The sequence below is a fragment of the Peromyscus californicus genome, unplaced genomic scaffold (genome assembly GCF_007827085.1).
Source record: "Peromyscus californicus insignis strain IS unplaced genomic scaffold, ASM782708v3 Scaffold_4__1_contigs__length_199733344, whole genome shotgun sequence".
Lineage (NCBI taxonomy): Eukaryota > Metazoa > Chordata > Mammalia > Rodentia > Cricetidae > Peromyscus > Peromyscus californicus.
Window position 1 is genome coordinate 177,191,258 of NW_026294562.1, and position 18,833 is coordinate 177,210,090.

Sequence of the window (18,833 nt, forward strand, 5' to 3'; positions counted from 1 at the left end):
ACCACCACTCTAGCTCCAGAGATCTGACACCCGCTGGACCACACACACACACACACACACACACACACACACTTCAACTCATAACCCAAAGGAGATTAGAAAATATTTTACCTTTTTTCACGCTATTTTCTTTATTTTTAATGTAGGTGTGTGTGGAGGGTGCCTATGTGTGTACGTGTGTGAAGGTTAGAGGACAATCCTGGGTGTTTCAGTTGCTGTTCTATTGCGGTGAAGAGACACCAGAACCAAACATTTTCCTGGGGGCGTGCTTACAGTTCTGGAAGGTGAATACATGATCTCCATGGAGGCAAGCAGACAGACATGGCAATGGAGCAGTAGCTGAGAGCTTCACATCCTGGGCCACAGGAAGCAAGCAGGGGGTGGGGGAAACAAAAAGAGGAGGAGAGACAGAAGACAGACACTGGCTCTGGTGTGGGCTTTTGAAACCTCAAAGTGCCCCACCTCACCAATGACACACCTCCTCCAACAAGGCCACACACCCTAGTCTTTCCAAACATTTCCACTATATGAGCCTATGGAAGCCATTCTTATTCAGAAAGCCACCTCCAGGTACATCCCCAGGAACGGCGTCATCTCCTTTGAGACAGGGTCTCTCACTGGTCTGGAGCTCATCAATCAGGCCAGGCTGGCTGGTAATGTTATATAATAAGGCAAATCATCTGAACTTACTGCTTCATGGAAAGACACCCCCTTTAACACTCTTCCTGGGATTATTTTCTTTAGCATGAAAACTAGGTTTAAAAAAAATACTCCTGAATCTGGCAATGGTCACTCATGCCTATAAACCAAGTATTCAGGAGACTGAAGCAGAAGGATTGCTAATAGTTTGAAGCCAACCTGAGCTACATAGTAAGTTCTAGGCTAGCCTGCACTACAGTTTGAGGCTGTTTCAAAACAGACAGACGTTGGAATTTTATTAACTAAAACTATATGCAACAAGCAGGTGTTTGAAGCTCAGTTGTGATGGGAAGGGAGGGGTGAGTAGATGTTTTTGTTTGCTGACAATAATCTTTAAAAATTGTTTTATTTATGTGTGTTTGTGCATGTGTGAGTCTGTGTGTGCTATGTTTGTGGGCCAGAAGAGGGAGTTGGATCCCCCGGAGCTGGTGTTACAGGTGGTTGTGGGTCACCTGACATGGGCGCTTGAACTGAGCTCAGGTCCTCTTGAAGAGCAGGAAGCACTCTTAATTATGGAGTCGTCTAATCTGTCCTACTGATTATAATTGTGCTTCTGGTTGGCTCTGTGTTGTACAGCCATCTCTAGATGCCAAGTAAGTAGACGTATTTTTAGCAGAACTTTTAGACATTTTCTCTTCATGCTTCAGATGTGACTGCCTAAGCAAACCTGAAATAATGAGGAGGAAGCCAGGGTGGATATCATTTATGTAATGCTCAAGGTCTGCCCGAGACAATTCCCTAGAAGTGATGCCAGAGAGAGGTGTTCTCGTGAGCCTGGGGTTCAGGCTGTGCAGATTCCAGAAGGATGTCACATTGGACTGGACTGGGAATTAGGTAGCATGCCTGTAATCCCAGCTCTTGGGAGGCTCAGACAGGAGGATAGTAAGGCCAGGGTAGCCTGGGGTACATAGTAAGGTCCTGTTGTAAAAATGAAAGTTGGATTTGGTGGCATACGTCTCTAATTCCAGCCCTCCAGAGGCAAGGGCAGGCAGATCTCTGTGAGTTCCAGGCTATCCAGGGTTACATAGTGAGACCCTGTCTCAGAAGAAGAAAAATGGGAGGCTGGAGACATGGATCAGTAGTTAAGAACAGATGACTCTGGTTCCCAGCATCTATATGGTGGCTCACATCCAACTCTAGTTCCAGGGATCCAGTGCCCTCTTCTGGCCTCTACGGGCACCAGAAGCAATACATTTACATACATGCAGGCAAAAATACTCATACACATAAAGTGAATATAAATCTTTTAAAGAATAAAAAAATAGAGCTGGGGGTGTACCAAGTTGGTAGAGTATTTGCCTAGCAGGCACAAAACCCTGGGTTTGATCCCCAACAATGCATAAAGTGGGCATGGTGGTGAACATCTGTAATCATAGCACTCAGGAGGTGGAGGCAGAACCATCAAGAGTTCAAGCCCAGAGGCTGAAGATGTACTCCATGAAAGAGTACTTGTCTAGCATGTGCAATGCCCTGATTGGAGAGAGAGGTCCTCATGCCTGTAATCTCAGCATTTGGGAGGGTTTGGGCCAACCTGAGCTACACAGTGAGTTCCCAGACAGTCTGAGCTGCATAATAAGACATTGTCTCAAAAGAAGAGGAGAAAAGGGAAAATGGGAAGAAGAAAGGTTGTTTAAGGCCAGAAAAAGCAACAAAGCAAACATTAACAAAAACATAGAAGAAGGATTTGAAGGTGGCAGAGGGCAGTAGCAGAGGAAGCGCACAGAAACAGCAATGTGTAGGGTATGGAGAATAGCATGCTTTCCACTCTGTCTTGGAAAGAGCAGGAGAGGTTGATGGAAATAGTGCAGCCGTGAGGCAAAGTCACAGAGAGCCTTGAATGCAGAAGAGCAGAGTTTAATTTCTGTTTCTTATACATATTTCTTACTTTTTAGCTGTGTGTGTATACTCACATGCACATGGATGAGCCAGAGGTAGATGGTGAGTGTCTTCTTTGATTGCTGTTCTAGTTTTATGTCTTTTGCTATGATAAACTGTTCTAATCAAAAGCAGTGTAGAGGAAGAAAGGATTTATTTGGCTTGTAATTTCAGGTTTCAGTCCATTTCAGGGTAGTCAAGACAGGACCTAAAATGGCCAGTCACATCACACCCACTGTCAAGAGCAGAGAGAATCCAGTGCTCTTATGCTACCTGCTTCCCTAGGTTGTTCACATTTGGCTAGCTTTCTTATATAGCCCAGGACTGCCTGCTTAAGGAACCATGCCACTCACAGTGGGTTGGGTCTTCCCACATCAACCAACAGTGAAGATAACCCCCTACAGACATTCCCACAGGCCGGCTTGATCTAGAAGGTTCTCAGTTGAGGCTCTCCCCTTAAGTGCTTTCAGGTCATGGCAAGTTGACAATTATAACTACTAGCACAATTGATTTCTACCATTTATTTTTTGAGACAGGATCTCACTATGTAGTACAGGTGGCCTTGAACTCAGAGGTCTTCCTGCCTCTGCCTCCCAAGTGCTAGGATTAAAGATCTATACCACCATGCCTGACTCTGGTTTTTGAGACAGGATCTCTCACTGAACCTGTAGCTCTACTTTCTCTGGACTACCAGGCCAGCAAGTTCCAGGGTCCTTCTGTCTCTTGTCTCTGAGCACTGAGCTCTCTCTCTCTCTCTCTCTCTCTCTCTCTCTCTCTCTCTCTCTCTCTCTCTCTCCTGTACCTGGCTTTTCCTCTGGGTACTGGGTGTTCAAATGCAGGTCATAGCAATCACTTTCCTAACTGAGGTATCGCCCCAGCTCTACATATCTCTCTGTGCCCTTTTCTCCTTATCCAGTTCAAACTCCATTATCTTCTCCTTCAGTGTAGACCCAAAGCGACCTTCATAACAACCATACTTGGTCCCCAACAGTCTTAAACCTTTCCATGAACTTTGAGACCACCTTGTGGACTAGAGACAACCCAATCTTCCAGATCTCAAAGGAGGAAGAAGACAGGAGAGATAATTAGAAAAAAGAAGGCAAATATGTTAGGCTCACAGAGAGTCATGGTAAGGATACCTGTCCTCCAATCTCCCAGCATCTGTTGCCAGGAGGAGCCCAGTTCACAAGGTAAAGAGATCTTAAATGTGATTGAGGAGACAAAAGGCCCCAATAACTAGTGATGTTATTTCTGCTCCCACCACCCGCCTCTTTAGCTGCCTTTGTTCTCACCCGTCCCAAATCACGCCCTACAGGACATTCATTCTGAAGCAAGAGTCAGCAGCAGGAGCTATACTGTACTCTCATCCCTGAGATGCTGTGGGGGCTCTCGCCCCTGCCTCTGTTGTATTTGGGTAAGTAACACAGACTTTGAGACCATCACCTGGGGCAATGGAAAAGGAAGGAGAAGGAATAATTTTTTGCTATGAGCTACAGCTAAATTATAGTCCACATTGTCATTACAGAGGACCATGACTCTGTAGCTGTATAACTTCCCCCAGGAGACTATTTTTATTCACTGCAGATAGAGAGGACAAATACACCAGAGAAATGATTCATTAGAGTCCAGCTGGGGGACCCAATGGATTTATTGGGATTGCTTACAGGAGACAGGTGACTTGGAATCAAGCTGCATCACTAAAAAGCATGCCTGTCCCCAGCCTTCAAGCATGGATGGCTGCTCACAAAAGCTTCATTCCTGGATCTCTCTGCACAACTTGTAGGCAGCTCCACTGAAGAGTCTTTTGTCTCCCAGAAATCCTTTATTGTTTATATAACCTGATGGAAGGCCCTCATAAGTCCTGAAAGTGTAATGACCCTCCTGAGCCCTGTTCCTTCCTCCAGGAGGGAATTTTTTCATCTAGAGGAAACAGCTATACAGAAGTGGTTTTTCTTTAATTCCTACATCACTGCAGCATTGGTAGTGTTGAAATTATTTTTCCAGTAGCTCAGGAATGATGCAGGGTGGTGAGGTAATAAAATATAGTCCATACTAACAAGGACAATGACAAAACCAGAAGCTGGATTAGGTGGCACTGATTGAAAGAATTCTATTGCAGTGGGCATTGGTTAGTGCAGAGACTAGTCAAAGTGTGGAGAGTAAGAGTCTGTGAATACTGGGTGGTGGTGGTGCACGCCCTTAATCCCAGCACTTGGGAGGCAAAGGCAGGAGGACCTCTGTGAGTTAGAAGCCAGCCTGGTCTACAGAAAGAGTTCAGGATAGCCAGGGCTACACCGAGAAACCTTATGAGAGAGAGAGAGAGAGAGAGAGAGAGAGAGAGAGAGAGAGAGAGAGAGAGAGAGAGAGAGATCCTGGAGCTGGAGGGATGGTTTAGCAGTTAAGAGCATGGTCTTGCAGGGGATGTGGATTCAGTTCCCAGAACCCATGTCAGATGGCTCACAACTCCAGCTCCAGGATACTGGACACCCACTCAGAGACACATACATACACATAATTAAAAATAATAAATCTTGAAAAAAGTAATTTTTATTAAAAGAGAGAGACTAAGTGTTCTCCTGGAGAGGGGACTACTATATCAACCTTCCATCCCTGGCCCCAAGGCTCAGTGAACATTGTGGAAGAGGGGGCAGAAATAATGTAAGAGACGGAGGATGGAGAAGAGTGCCAAGAAATGCTGTCTTCTAGACATGACTTTGGCTGTAGCGTTCACGAACTCATAGCATGTGTAGTTACCTGCACAAGACCAAGCCAGTTAAAAATTTCAGCCTGGATGGTAGAGAAGCTACTGAAGTCACATCTCTAACTGAGGAACTAGTGACAGGTGATGGCTGCTGGAGGAGTCTCTTTTCTTTGAGAGATGGCTACTGGCAGGCTGCCCATGCTGCACTCGATATCTCCACCCCATGCGAATATGGGAGGCAAGAACTGGACTCAATGGTTTAAAATAAATATACAGGCAGACTTGAAATTGGAAGGAAGTGTTAGGAATGTCCTGGAGGGGATCTGGAGCAGGGGCTTGGGATGAATAAGATCAAGCCAAATTGTATACATGTATGAAATTTTTTACAGAATAAATAAAAATAGTATTTAAAAAAATGTAATGGAATTAGGCCTGAAGATGTGGCTCAGTTGGTAAGGTGTTTGTCTAGCATGCTCAAAGCCCCAGGTTTGGTTCCCTGAATCTCATAAAGCTGTGTGTGGTGGTATATACCACTATCTCAGTACCTGAGGAGTGACTAGGAGTGACTAGTCAGTTTGAGGCCAATCTAGGCTAGAGGTTCTGTCTAGAAAAAAATACTTCAGTGATCAAAGTATCGCTATTTGCAGACGATATGATAGTATATGTAAATGACCCCAAAAATTCTACTAGGGAACTTCTACAACTGATAAACAGCTTCAGCGAAGTGGCTGGATACAAGATTAACTGAAAAAAATCAGTAGCCCTCCTATATACAAATGAAAAATAAGCAGAGAAAGAAATCAGAGAAACAACACTCTTCACAACAGCCACACATAATATAAAATACCTTGGTGTAACTCTAACCAAGCAAGTGAAAGACCTGTATGACAAGAACTTCAAGTCTTTGAAGAAAGAAATTGGAGACAATATCAAAAGATGGAACGATCTCCCATGCTCTTGGATAGGTAGGATTAACATAGTAAAAAGGCCATCTTGCCAAAAGCAATCTACAGATTCAATGCAATTCCCATCAAAATTCCAACACAGTTCTTTACGTATCTTGAAAGAGCAATATCAACTTCATGTGGAAAAACAAAAAACTCAGAATAGCTAAAATAATCCTGACCAATAAAAGAACTTCTGGAGGTATCACCATCCCTGATTTCAAGCTGTACTACAGAGCAGTAGTAGTAAAAACTGCATGGTATTGGTATAAAAACAGACAGGCAGACCAACATAATAGAATCAAAGACCCAGAAGTAAATCCACACACCTGTGGACCCTTGATTTTTGACAAATAAGCCAAAATTATACAATGGAGAAAAGAAAGCACCTTCAACAACTGGTGCTGGTCTAAATGGATGTCTGCATGTAGAAGAATGCAAATAGATCCATATCTACCACCCTGCACAAAATTCAAGTCCAAGTGAATCAAAGACCTCATAAATCTAGATATACTGAATCTGATAGTAGAGAAACTGGGATAGCCTTGAACGCATTGACACAGGAAACAATTTCCTGAACAGAACACCAATAGTGCTGACATTAAGATTGAAAATTAATAAATGGGACCTCATGAAAATAAAAAGCTTCTGTAAGGCAAAGGACACCATCAAAAGGATAAAAAAGCAGCCTACAGAATGGGAAAAGATCTTCATCAATCCCACATCTGACAGAGGGCTGATATCTAATATAGATGTATATTATACATATATATACATATATATATATATATATATATATATATATAAACAACTCAAGAAACTAGACATCAACAAACCAAATAATCCAATTAAAAAATAGGGTAAAGATCTAAACAGAGAATTCTCAATGGAGGAATCTCAATTGGCTGAGAAGTACTTAAAGAAATGTTTAACATCCTTAGCCATCAGGGAAATACAAATCAAAACTACTTTGAAATTCCATCTTACATCTGTCCGAATGGCTAAGATCAATAACACAAGTGACAACTCATGCTGGCCAGGATGTGGAGCAAGGGGAACACTCCTGCATTGCTGGTGGGAGTGCAAACTTGCACAGATACTATGGAAATCAATATGACGGTTCCTTAGAAAATTGGGAATCGATCAACCTCAAGACCCAACTATATCACTCCTGGGCATGTACCCAAAGGATGCTCCACCATACCACAAGGACACTTGCTCAACTATGTTTATAGAAGCTTTATTTGTAATAGCCAGAAACTGGAAACAACCTAGATGTCTTTCAACCAAAAAGTGGATAAAGAAAATGTGGTACTTTTACACAGTGGAGTATTACTCAGCTGTTAAAAACAAGGACACCAAGAAATTTGCAAGAAATTTCTGGCATACCAGACTAGCTACAAAACTTTTCCTAGAAAAGATCACCTAAATGAGGTAACCCAAGCCCAGAAAGACAAACATTGTATTTACTCACTTATAAGTGGATATTAACAACAAAGTAAAAGATAACTATACTACAATCCACAGCCCCAGAGAAGCCAAGTAACAAGAGGCCTCAAGGGGGGATGCTTGGATCTCCCTAGCAAGAGGAAATAGAATAGATTTTGGGGGTGGACTGGTGGTGGGGGAGGTGGAAACAGGAGGGATCAAGTAAGGGGAAGATGGAGGGAGAGAGTACTAGGAGAGGCAAGTGGAATCTGGGGGCATCTCTGGGATGACCTAGAAACCTAGTGCAAAGGAAACTCCCAGAAGTCTGAGGCTAATCCTAGGTAAGACTCCTAGCAGTGGAGTATATAGAGCTTGAACTGACCATCTCCTGTAATCAGACTTCCAGTGGAGGGACTGGCATACCAACCTAGCTACAAAACTTTTCCTACAATTAGTCCTGCCTACAAGATGTAAAGGTGGTGCAGATATTGTGGAAGTAGCCCACCAATGACTGGTCCGATCTGAGACCCATGCCATGAGAGAGAGCTCACCCCTGACACTGCCTGGAGGGCCAGGACCCAGAGGCTGAATAACACAGAGACCTAGGATAGAACCAAACATGACTGACAAAAAAAAAGTCAATGTAATGATTCCTAATGATATTCTGTTAAACTCAAAGATTGGTGCCTAGTCCAATCGCTATCAGAGAGACTTCACCAGCAACTGATGAAAACAGATTCAGATACCCACAGCCAAACATTAGGCTGAGCTTAGGGAATCCTATGGAAGTGAAGAGGAAGGATTGCAGGAGCCAGAAGGGTTAAGGACATCACAAGAAAACCCACAGAATCAACTAACCTGGGCTCATAGGAGCTCACAGAGACTGAAGTGCCAACCAGGGAGCCTGCATGGGACTGACCTAAGCCTTCTACATATTTGTGACAGTTGTGTACCTTGGTCTTCTTGTGGGATGCCTAACAGTGAGAGCAGGGGCTGTCTCTGACTCTATTGCCAGCTTTGGGGCCCATTCCTCCTACCAGGTTGCCTTGTCCACCCTTAATAGAAGAGGAGGTGTCTAGTCTTACTGCATCTTGATATGCTATGTTTGGTTGATATCCATGGGAAGCCTACTTTTTTTCTAAAGAAAAACAGAGGAGGATTGGATGTGGTGAGAGGGAAGGGGGGGCTGGGAAGAGAGGAGGGAGGGGAAACTGTGGTCTGGATGTAAAACAAAAAAAAAGAATTTTTAAAAAGAAAAAAAAAGACTTCAGTGAAACCATTATCTTTATGGTGATGACCAATTATATCAAATAGATTAAGGTCAGCAAAGGGAAGCTATGGTGGAGAAGTAGCCAGAGGACTAAGTGCAAGCACTCAACCGTCCTCCTCTAGGGAAGCTGTCTAGACAGCACATTTCTCTCAACATCAGTGCACGGTGAATCACGGAGCTGAAGTTCGGCTTCCCGACTCAGAAGCCCAGCAAACCTTGAGTGCAAGGCTTTCACTGGGAGGCTGGTCCTGCAGGCGTGAGAGGCCTTGGCATCCAGTACTTGCAGAGATCAAGATCATGCTTGCTCTCAGTAACAGCATTGCTGCAGGCTGTGCAGCAGGACGTGGATGAATCCCCGGCCAAGCTCACACATACAAAGAGCTCCATCAGGAGTGGCAAACAGCACGGACAGCACGCTGGACGCCTGAAGGGAAATACCTTCAAAGTAAGATGGAGGGACTTTTCTGCTCTATAGGCTGGGGAAGGGATAAGTTCCACCAGATGTCACAAGACAGGAAGACAGTGGGTAAAAGTGAAGTTACACTTCAGACCAGGGGAGGGCTCCAAGATTCATGATAAGAGTTCAATATCTGGAACCCACACGGTGGAAGGAGGGAACTGACTTCTGCTAGTAGGCCTCTGACCTTCATAAAATGCAATGAGAAAGTAACATTTTAATTTAAAGTTGGCCTGGGTATCAGAGAGGGCTGGGTTTGCAGCTTCCGAGGGCCTGAGGCCACAGCTGGTTATATACAGTCTTTCTGTTACTGTGGTAAAACCCTGGCCAAAAACAACTTGGGGAAGAAAGGGTTTATAGACACTTACAGTCTACAGTCTATTGTTAGGGAACCTAAGGAAGCAACCTGGAGGCAGGAGCTGAAGCAGAGACCATGAAGGAGTACTGCTTACTGGCTTCCTCTCCATGGCTTGCTCAGTTTCTTTTGCAATCCAGTCCGACCTTCTTAGGGATGGCACGATGTCTGCAGTGTGCTAGACCCTCCCATGAGAATCAGAAATCAAGAAAAGACCCCCAGAGACCTGCCCAGAGGCCAGTTTGATGGAGGCAATTCCTCAATTGAGATTCCCTCTTTCCACAAATGTCTAGGCTTATGTTGAGTTAACAAAAACTATAACACATATCAACTTTCTGACCAGAGGGAATTTCAGGCAAGTGTGACCTGATCTGGGGGACACTGGCAGCTAGAGAGACTGTAATTGACCAATGCTACATATTCTTAAGACTCCACTGTAAATCACATGACTCTTAGGCTATCTGATGTGACCCATGATGCATATTAATAAAGACTTACCAAGAAGGACTTTCCAGAAATGGGCAAATGCCAAGTCTGTCCTGAGTGACATGACCCTCTAATTGACAGGCAGAACTCTGAAAACTTGAGGTGGGACTGGCTTCCATCTTAGATCTCTCCCCCACAGGGTTACTTGCTCCAGTTTTGGTTGATATCAAGACAACAGTGGTGGAAGACAGTCTATGCAGTCCAGTCCCTTGTGTGTTTGAGTTTTCCAAGGCATCTCCCAGGAATCCCATGACTGTGGGCTACAGGCTTAATGAAAACATCAGCTTCCATGTAGATACCAGCCAGCCCGGATTCCCCACAGGTGATTTCTCCACAGAAGAGGTGGAAGACTGCATCCTGATGAGCCGTGACATGCTCAGAAGGGAGAACATGACCTACGTGCTCTATGTAGGTCTAGAAGATCAGAAAGGCACTGTCCTGAGAGAGGACGTCGGACTCTCTATATCAGGTGATGCTCAGGCTTGCGCACTAAGTGGTTTAGGAAGTAGGAAATCCAGACAGAGTGCTGGTGATCAGGTGGCTGTTACTTCATCAGGAGCTGGACTTTCTATAACCTGAGGTGTTCACACACACACACACACACACACACACACACACACACACACACACACACACACGAAGCACAAAGAAGAAAATGCAAAAAAAAAAAAAGTTGGGGACCGGTGAGACAGGTCAATGGATGAAGGCACTTGCCACTAGGCTTGATGACCTGAGTTCCATCCCTGGGACCCATGTGGTAGAACTAACTCCTGCAAGATGTCTTCTGACCTCCGCATGCATGCCTGACCACATATAAATTAACTAATGTAAAAATTACAAAACCTTAAGTGTAATTGATTTCCAAAGTAATATAATGCTTTAAGTACAGTTGGCATCTCTCTAAATAGAAATTTCAAAGACAGGGCAGGCATAGTGGCTTGTGCGTGTAACCTTAGCACTTGAGAGCTGAGGTAATAAAAATGCAAGGAGCTTGAGGTCAGTCTGGGCTACAGAGGGAGTTCCAGGCTTACCCACATAAAGCCAGCCATGGTAACACACATCTGTAATCTCATCATTCCCCTGGTAGGAGGGGAAGCAGAGGCAGCAGGATGCTAGGAAGCAGAGGGACAGCTAGCCTGGCATCCTCATCAGAGAACAAGAGACCATTTGGAGTAAGATGGAAGCCAAGGACTGACATCTGAGATTTTCCTATAAGCTTCACACGTATACCTTGGCACACTTGTGTCTGTATTCATTTGTATGAACATGTACATACACATGTACGTAGAAAGCTTTTTAATTTGAAAAGAGGAGGGAAATGGTCATAGAGCAGTTTGGGGAGGGGCAGAGCTCAAGGTGAGGAGCAGGTGGGAGGGAGGCTGAGTAGCATCTCACAGGGGGAGGTCTAGTCTGAGGATATGAGGAGTCACAGGCACTGTAGATCAAGAAACTCATTCACCATCAGTTTGTGTCCAGACTTCAGGGCGAGAGATGACCCAGAGGGTAAAGACGCTTCCCACCAAGGCTGACAAGCTGAGTTCAACCCCTGGAACCCAAATTCTAGAAGGAGAACCAACTCCCACAAATTGTCCTTGAACCTCCATGTTCACTCCATCGTGTGCATGCACACGCGCATGCACACACACACACACACACACACACACACACACACACACACACACACACTGGATAAATGAATAAATTTATTCTTAAAGTTTTATTATATTCATTTGCACGCACGCACGCACACCCGTGTGTGTGTGTGTGTGTGTGTGTGTGTGTGTGTGTGTGTGTGTGTGCACGATTAGTTGTTTTTTGTCTCTTTGGGTTTGTTTGTTTTTTTTGTTTGTCAATTTGACACAAGCTATTGTCATCTGGGAAGAAGTAACTTCAGTTAAGGAATGCCTTCATCAGATTGGGCTGTAGGCAACTCTGTAAGGCATTCTCTTGATTAATAATTGGTATGGGATGGCTCAGCCCACTGTGGGTGACATCACTCCAAGACAAGTGGTCCTGGATTGTATAAAAACGCAGACTAAGCAAACCAATAAGCAGAGTTCTTCCATGGTTTCTGCTTCAGGTCCTTCCTCCAGGTTCCTGCCTGGAGTTCCTGTCATGACTTCCCTCAATGATGGAGTGTGACATGGAAGTGTAAGATGAAATAAACCTTTTCCTTTCCTTTCCAAATTGCTTTTGGTCATGTCTTTATCAGAGCAATAGAAAACAAACCGATACAGTGTGTGTGCATATGAGCGTGCCACTGTGTGGATGTGGAAGTCACAAAGGCGAGAGTCTGTTCTGTCTTCCTTAGTTTAAGTTCTAGGGATGAACTCAGGTTGTTGGAGCCGGTGGCAACTGTCTTCATCTGCTTACCCATATTTCCAGCCCCAAATAATGTAATTTTAATCCTTTTAAAAATCTAGACTTTGGGATCAAGGGTTTCCACCTTACTAAGCTCCTTTATCTTGTTCATCTGGTGGGGTGGGGTGGGCTTCCTGATAGAGAGCAGAAATCGGCAAAAAACAAACAAACAAACAACAAAACAAAGCACCACATGAAAATGGCAATCCTGGGTTCTGTGAGGCTGTTAGGAAAAGTTTGAGAGGTCCAAACAGAAATACTGTACAGTGACCTGCTCCTAAAGCATAAATCTAAATGTATCATATTTTTCTCTCCTTTAGATTTGACCCAAAAGCCAGAGCTTCACATCCCAGAATACAGTGTGGCTAGAGAGCCTATGACTTTGACCTGTATCCTCCAAGACACCTGCCAAGAGCCCAAAGCCCTTTTTCTCTCCTGGAAGGGGCCTGCCATGTCTTCCAACATGCGTGTCTCCATCAATCCCTCTTCAGAGCTGCCCATTGCCTCGAAGCCTGAGGACCAGGACACCACCCTCAGATGCTACTTAAATCTGTCCCTAGATAACCTGACCAGCAGGAAAGCGGTCAAGCTACACCTGGTCTGTGAGTGCTGGTGGGCACTGTCAGGGTCTAGTGTGGGGGTAACGGTGGGTCCCAGAGAAAGACCTGGGTCCTGGAGAGGAGCAGTCATATGCTGACCCTCTGGGGCTGAGAAATCACAGGTAAGAGTCAAGTCCAAGTTTGGTACAGATGATGAGGAAAGATGAAAGAGAAACTCTCTGAGTCTCAACTATCCACTCTCGGCCTTCTAGAAAGCCTCTGAAGCTCTTTAGGAACCACAAACAAGATGTTTGGGGGATATAGAGATGACTTAAAAGGCTGAGAGAGCTCATTACTTGTATTAGTTACTTTTCTGTTGCTGTGATAAAATACCACGATCAAGGAAACTTACGGAAGAAAGAGTTTGTGTATTATGGTTCCAAAGGGATAGAGTCATCGCGACAGGGAGGCGTGGCAGCGAGCAGAGGCTGAGGGCTCATATCCTTTACCATAAGCAGGAAGCAAAGTGCAAACAGGAAATGACCCAAGATTTTTAACTCTCAAAGCCCACTTCCAGTGACATACTTCCTCTACTAAGGCCTTACCTCCTAAGCGTCCTCAGACAGCACCACCAACTGGGGACCAAGTATTCAAATACATGAGCCTCTGTGAGACATTCTCATTCAAACCACCACACTACGCTTGCAGAGGAACTGAGTTCAGTTCCCCCTAGCACCCATGTTGGGCAGCCCAAATTACCTATAACTCTAGCTCTAGGGGGATCCAGTGCCCTCTTCTGGTGTCTCTGGGCACTGCACTCACCTGCACATACACAGACACACATATGCACATAATTATAAATAAATTTGGGCTTTGGAGGAAGTGAAGAAAAGTATGGATGTCTCTCTGAACCCTGCCCCTTCTCCACAGCACCTGCTAGGCTGCTCAACTACTCCTGTTTACTGAAGAGGACACTAGCATGTACTTGCTCCTTCCATGGGATCCCCACACCTTTTGTGCAGTGGTGGATTGGAGGAACCCCTGTGAGTGTGAATAGCATAGATTCCATCCTGCACATGACCTCCACCACACTGGAACCCTGGACCAACAGCACCATCCACCTCATGTGGGAACCAGAAATCATTAGGAGACTTCGTTGTGAGGGGAAGAACCAATATGGAGTCCATGCTTCCAGAATCTTCCTGATACCAGGTGAGTGGACAGAGGTCTGGCGACTAAGCTGGAAGGCCAGCGCTTGAGGACCAGGATGAGAACAAACACAGAGCAGAAGGAAGAGAGTTATAGTTTGAAAGCCTCGGGCAAGCGTACTCTCTTCCCTTTCATTTCAGATAAAAGCTCCATTGCCAGTGTCTTCCTGAGAGGGCTAATCCAGGGCATTGTGTATGGGACCATAGCATCTTCTTTATTCTTCTTCTTCCTTGTTGTACTAATGTGAGTATCAGAGTTCAAACTCATCACCAAGCTCCTCCCACAGCCCATCCCACTGATTTATTATTTCATTTTTAAAAATCACATTTATTCTTTGAGTGTGTGTGTGTGTGTGTGTGTGTGTGTGTGTGTGTGTGTGTGCAAATGCATGTGCCATGCATGGTGTGTTAGTGGAGGTCAAAGGATAACTTCTAGGAGTTGGTTATTTCATCTCACCATGTAGCATAGTCTTGGTTTGCAGGCCCCTTCATCCATGGAGTCATCTCACTGGCCCTTCATTGACTTATGATGTTCATTTTCTTCCAGTTTTGTTTCTGTTGAAGTGGACTCATCATTAAGTTCCAGCCTTCTTTATTTGCATTTAGGGCTATACATTTCTCTTTAAGCATAAATTTAACTGCATCTCACAGATGTGGCTATGAACTATGTTATTATCACTTGAGTGAAACAGTTCCAATTCCAATATGATTTTTGACCTATTAGAAATGTCAATGCTTTCTAGTAAATCCCCCCCCACACTCTCTTTCAGTACTGAGGATTGATATAAGTCTTTGAACATGATAGACAATTGTTCTACCATTGAGTCATGCCCAAGTCCCTCTGGGAGGGGAGAATCTAGGTAGGTGCTCTACCACTGAGCTACATTCCCAGCCCTCTTTATACTTTTATTTTAAGACATAGCCTTAGTACAGTGGTCTTGGACTTTCTCACTTTCCCAGTATAGCTGGTAAAACAGGCCTGTACCACAGGACCAACTGATCCTCTTTCTAGCTTAAATTAAATAGGATCATAAAATATACTATGCATAATACCAATTTATTTTCCTTGCAGCAAATTTTTGCTTATTTTTAGCATGGGCTTAAATGAAATGTGCATTTCACACCTGTGAATGCAGTCATGATACCTACTTCCTGTAAGTCAAGTTCATTTGTGGTGGGTCTGAAATTGGCTAGTGAAAAGTGCTTGCTTCCAACCCTGACGATCTGATCCCCAGGGCTTAGTGGTGGAAGGAGAGAATCAGCTCCTACAAGCTGTCTTCTGACCATCAGACTCATGTTTACACAAACCCCCACCCACAGTAAATAAAGAAAACGTAATTTTATAAAATTCATTGTGTTGCCAAGGTCTGCTCCAACTCAGCCATCTGAAGCCAACCCTAGCCAGTGCTTCTGATCTTCAGAGCGTGGCTCTCTTCAGCTTCTGCCAGGTCTCTGGAAGTGCCTTCAAAGCCATTTTCTGTTATTTTTGTAGAAGGATGGTTTTCAGACAGGAAATGAAAAGTTGGATCTCACTCTCTCAATTCACATAGGAGCCAAAAAAAAAAAAAAAAAAAAAAGAAGGCTGTTCATCTGCAAAGAGATAGAGACTAATGGACATCTGTAGAAATCTGGCTCCAGCTGTTGGGGTGAGGGGAGGTGTATGATAGGACAGAGTCCACAGGTAGCTATGAAGTGATCCAACAGGCCCTTGCTGTTGCTAGAGCAAGAGAAGCAGGTGACTATTTATGTAATCTGTGGTATGTTCACTGAATAGAATAGTATAGAGCCACCAAAAAGACTGAGTTCCTTGTTTTCTGATGTACCAAAAATGTTAAGAGAAGGAAAATATGTGCAAAATAAGCTCTTTCTCTCTCTCTGAGAGAGAGATTGCAGGGTTGCAAGAGAAGCAGAGAGAAGGCACTTTATTCTGGAGTTCATGGGAAACCCCAGGAGAACTGTGACCAAGAGAGAAACAGAGCAGTTTCTAAGGCCTGGAAACTGATAGCCTAGAGACCAGAAGGTGAGTAGAGGCCGTGGAGAGAGTCCAAACCAAGAGAGTACATTTGATTTCGTATGGATGAGTGGGCTGGTCACAGAACCAGCATGTGGAGACAACCTGGTCTTCTGGCAGCAGCCCAGGGCTCATTTCAGGAATGGTGGTGACTGTAAGGAGCAGAGGTGTCCAGCCCTGAGGTAAGGGTAGAGACTGAATGCAGCACTCACCACAGGGTTCCATTGTTTTAGAATGAAGATGCTTAACTGGTGGGGGGAAATTCAAGCTTGCAAGAACAGAGAGGTCCCAACCCTCAAGAAACCAGTTTCACGAGGAGCCAAAACAGTTGAAATCTGAAGCTGTGCATGGACAGCCTGGGCTGGAGGTGAGTGCCAGTCAGCCTGAGCTGTGTGCTTGGCCTGCAGAGGGATGCAAACCAGACCCTCCCAACCCTCCTGGGCACAACCACTGGAGGTTGGTGCACACGCTCTTTAGGAACAACCATTATAGCCTCATCCTGGCACTGCAGCTCTGTGTCAACTTGACCAGCATGGAAGGGCAGGGTCTTAACTGGATGTGGGTCTGGATTTGTTCATTCTTCACAGTGAGGTCCCATGGAACAGCAGAGCCCTGCAGTGACCATGGCAAGGACCCTATAGCCTCGGGCCCAGCATTGCCCCACAATGGAGACCTTTCAGACACCAGCAAATGGTGCCTGTTGAGAACAGTAAATTCCAGTGTAAATGCTTTGTAAGTCAGCTGGGATCACCATGAAAAAGTGGCACAGGATGGGTACCTTCAAACCACAAGTTTTCTTTCCTTAATTCTGGGAGGCTAAAGATCAAGATGGAGATGTCCAGATGGCTGGCCTCTCATGGGCCGGCTCTCCTTCAGTCTCCTTTGCATCCTCACAGGATCTTTTCTGGGTCCCTCCTCCTCCTCTTCCTCTGACATTTTGGTCTGTTTGGAATGTACCGCCTTGCTCATCTGATACCAGACAAGAGCGCCATTGCAGAGCCACGCCCCAGCCCTCACTTTGGTGTTCTAGAAAAACTCTACTGCATCCTGTATCCCTGTCTTCTTTTACATTTTTAAGACAGGGTCTCACTAAGTCACCCAGGGTGACCTTGAACTCTGAGATCCTCCTGCTTCAGCCACCTAGTAGGTAGGATGACAGTTGTTCCCTGCCATTTCGACCCTAATTTCTTGTCATAGTCCATATTGGGTCTAATCCACCCCCGTGAACTCATCTTAATTGATTACTTGATTACCTCTGCAAAGTCTTGTCTAAAAATAGACTTGTATTCTAATGGGCCTGGAGTTTAGCATAGAAATTAGGATGAAGGGAGTGGGGCTGTGGCTCAGCTGCTGGAGTGCCTGCCTAGCGTGCTTGACGCTCTGGGTTTGAGCCCCAGCACCACACAACTGAGGTGGGGTTCACACCACGTTCATTTCAGCACTCGGAAGACAGAGGCAGAAGGATCCTGAGTTCCAGCTACACAGTGAGTTGGAGGCCAGCTTGGGCTACATGAGATCCTGTTTCAATCAATCAATCAATCAATCAATCAATGGCAAGATTCCAAGGAAATCATTCTTTTTTAAAATTTAATTAATTTTATTAACTTGTTTTCCACACCAACCATAGTTTCCCCTCCCTCCTCTCCTTCCTTCCCTCCTCCCTCCCGGTGGCCTCCCCTTCAATCCACTCCTCCTCTGTTTCTGTTCAGCAATCAACAAAGCATGGCATATCAAGTTGCGGTAAGACTAAGCACCTCCCCTGGTATTTAGGCTGAGCCAGGAGACCCAGTAGGAGGAATAGCTTCCCTAGAGCCATCCAAAGCATTGTTAGGAGCCCCACAAACAGATCAAGCTATACAACTGTCACATATATGTAGAGGGCTTAGGTCAGTCCCATGCAGGCTACCTGGTTGGCAGTTCAGTCTCTGTGAGCTCCTATGAGCCCAGGTTAGTTGACTCCGTGGGTTTTTGGTTTTTTGTGGTGTCCTCGACCCCTCTGGCTCCTGCAGTCCTTCTTCAGCAGGATTCCCTAAGCTCGGCCTAATGTTTGGCTGTGGGTCTCTGATCTGTTTCCACCAGTTACTGGATGAAAGCTCTATGATGACTATTGGGGTAGTCACCAATGTGATCAGAGGAGGCGGCCAGTTGAGACTATGTATCCACTACCGCTAGGAGTCTTAGCTGGGGTCATCCTTGTAGATTCATGGGAGATTCCCTTGTACCAGGTTTCTACCTGACCCTGAAAAGCCCCCTCCCCCACTTTCCCAGTCATCTTTCCAGTACTCTCCCCATCCACCCCAACCAGATCCCCCAAATTCCCATCCCCACCTGCCCCAAGTCCACCTAGGAGATCTCTTCTGTTTCTCCTTCCCAGGGAGATCCATGTGTCCCCCCTTGGGCCCTCCTTGTTACCTCGCCTGTGGATTGTAGCATGGTTATCCTTTCAAAAAGTAAGACATTTTTGGGAGCAACACCTTTACCCATGGCCAAGGATTAAAG

General features: G+C 45.1%; 1 protein-coding gene across 1 annotated transcript; it reads left to right on the forward strand.

Moving 5' to 3' along the window:
- Window positions 1-3,948: 3,948 nt before the first annotated feature.
- LOC128095552 (sialic acid-binding Ig-like lectin 10) lies at window positions 3,949-16,695 on the forward strand. Its single transcript, XM_052714622.1, has 6 exons — window positions 3,949-3,988; window positions 10,355-10,645; window positions 12,897-13,178; window positions 14,046-14,327; window positions 14,465-14,567; window positions 16,568-16,695. The coding sequence occupies exons 1-6, from the start codon at window positions 3,949-3,951 to the stop codon at window positions 16,671-16,673; spliced, it is 1,104 nt and encodes a 367-aa protein (XP_052570582.1). The 3' UTR covers window positions 16,674-16,695.
- The last annotated feature ends 2,138 nt before the right edge of the window (window positions 16,696-18,833 follow it).

What these genes read in the sequence shown, in the direction of transcription:
- LOC128095552 (XM_052714622.1), top strand. Translation starts at nt 3,949, where the DNA reads ATGCTGTGGGGGCTCTCGCCCCTGCCTCTGTTGTATTTGG. An exon ending in GGTCAAGCTACACCTGGTCT is followed by an intron (nt 13,179 to 14,045) that starts GTGAGTGCTGGT and finishes CCTTCTCCACAG; the next exon opens with CACCTGCTAGGCTGCTCAAC. An exon ending in TTCTTCCTTGTTGTACTAAT is followed by an intron (nt 14,568 to 16,567) that starts GTGAGTATCAGA and finishes CCATTGTTTTAG; the next exon opens with AATGAAGATGCTTAACTGGT.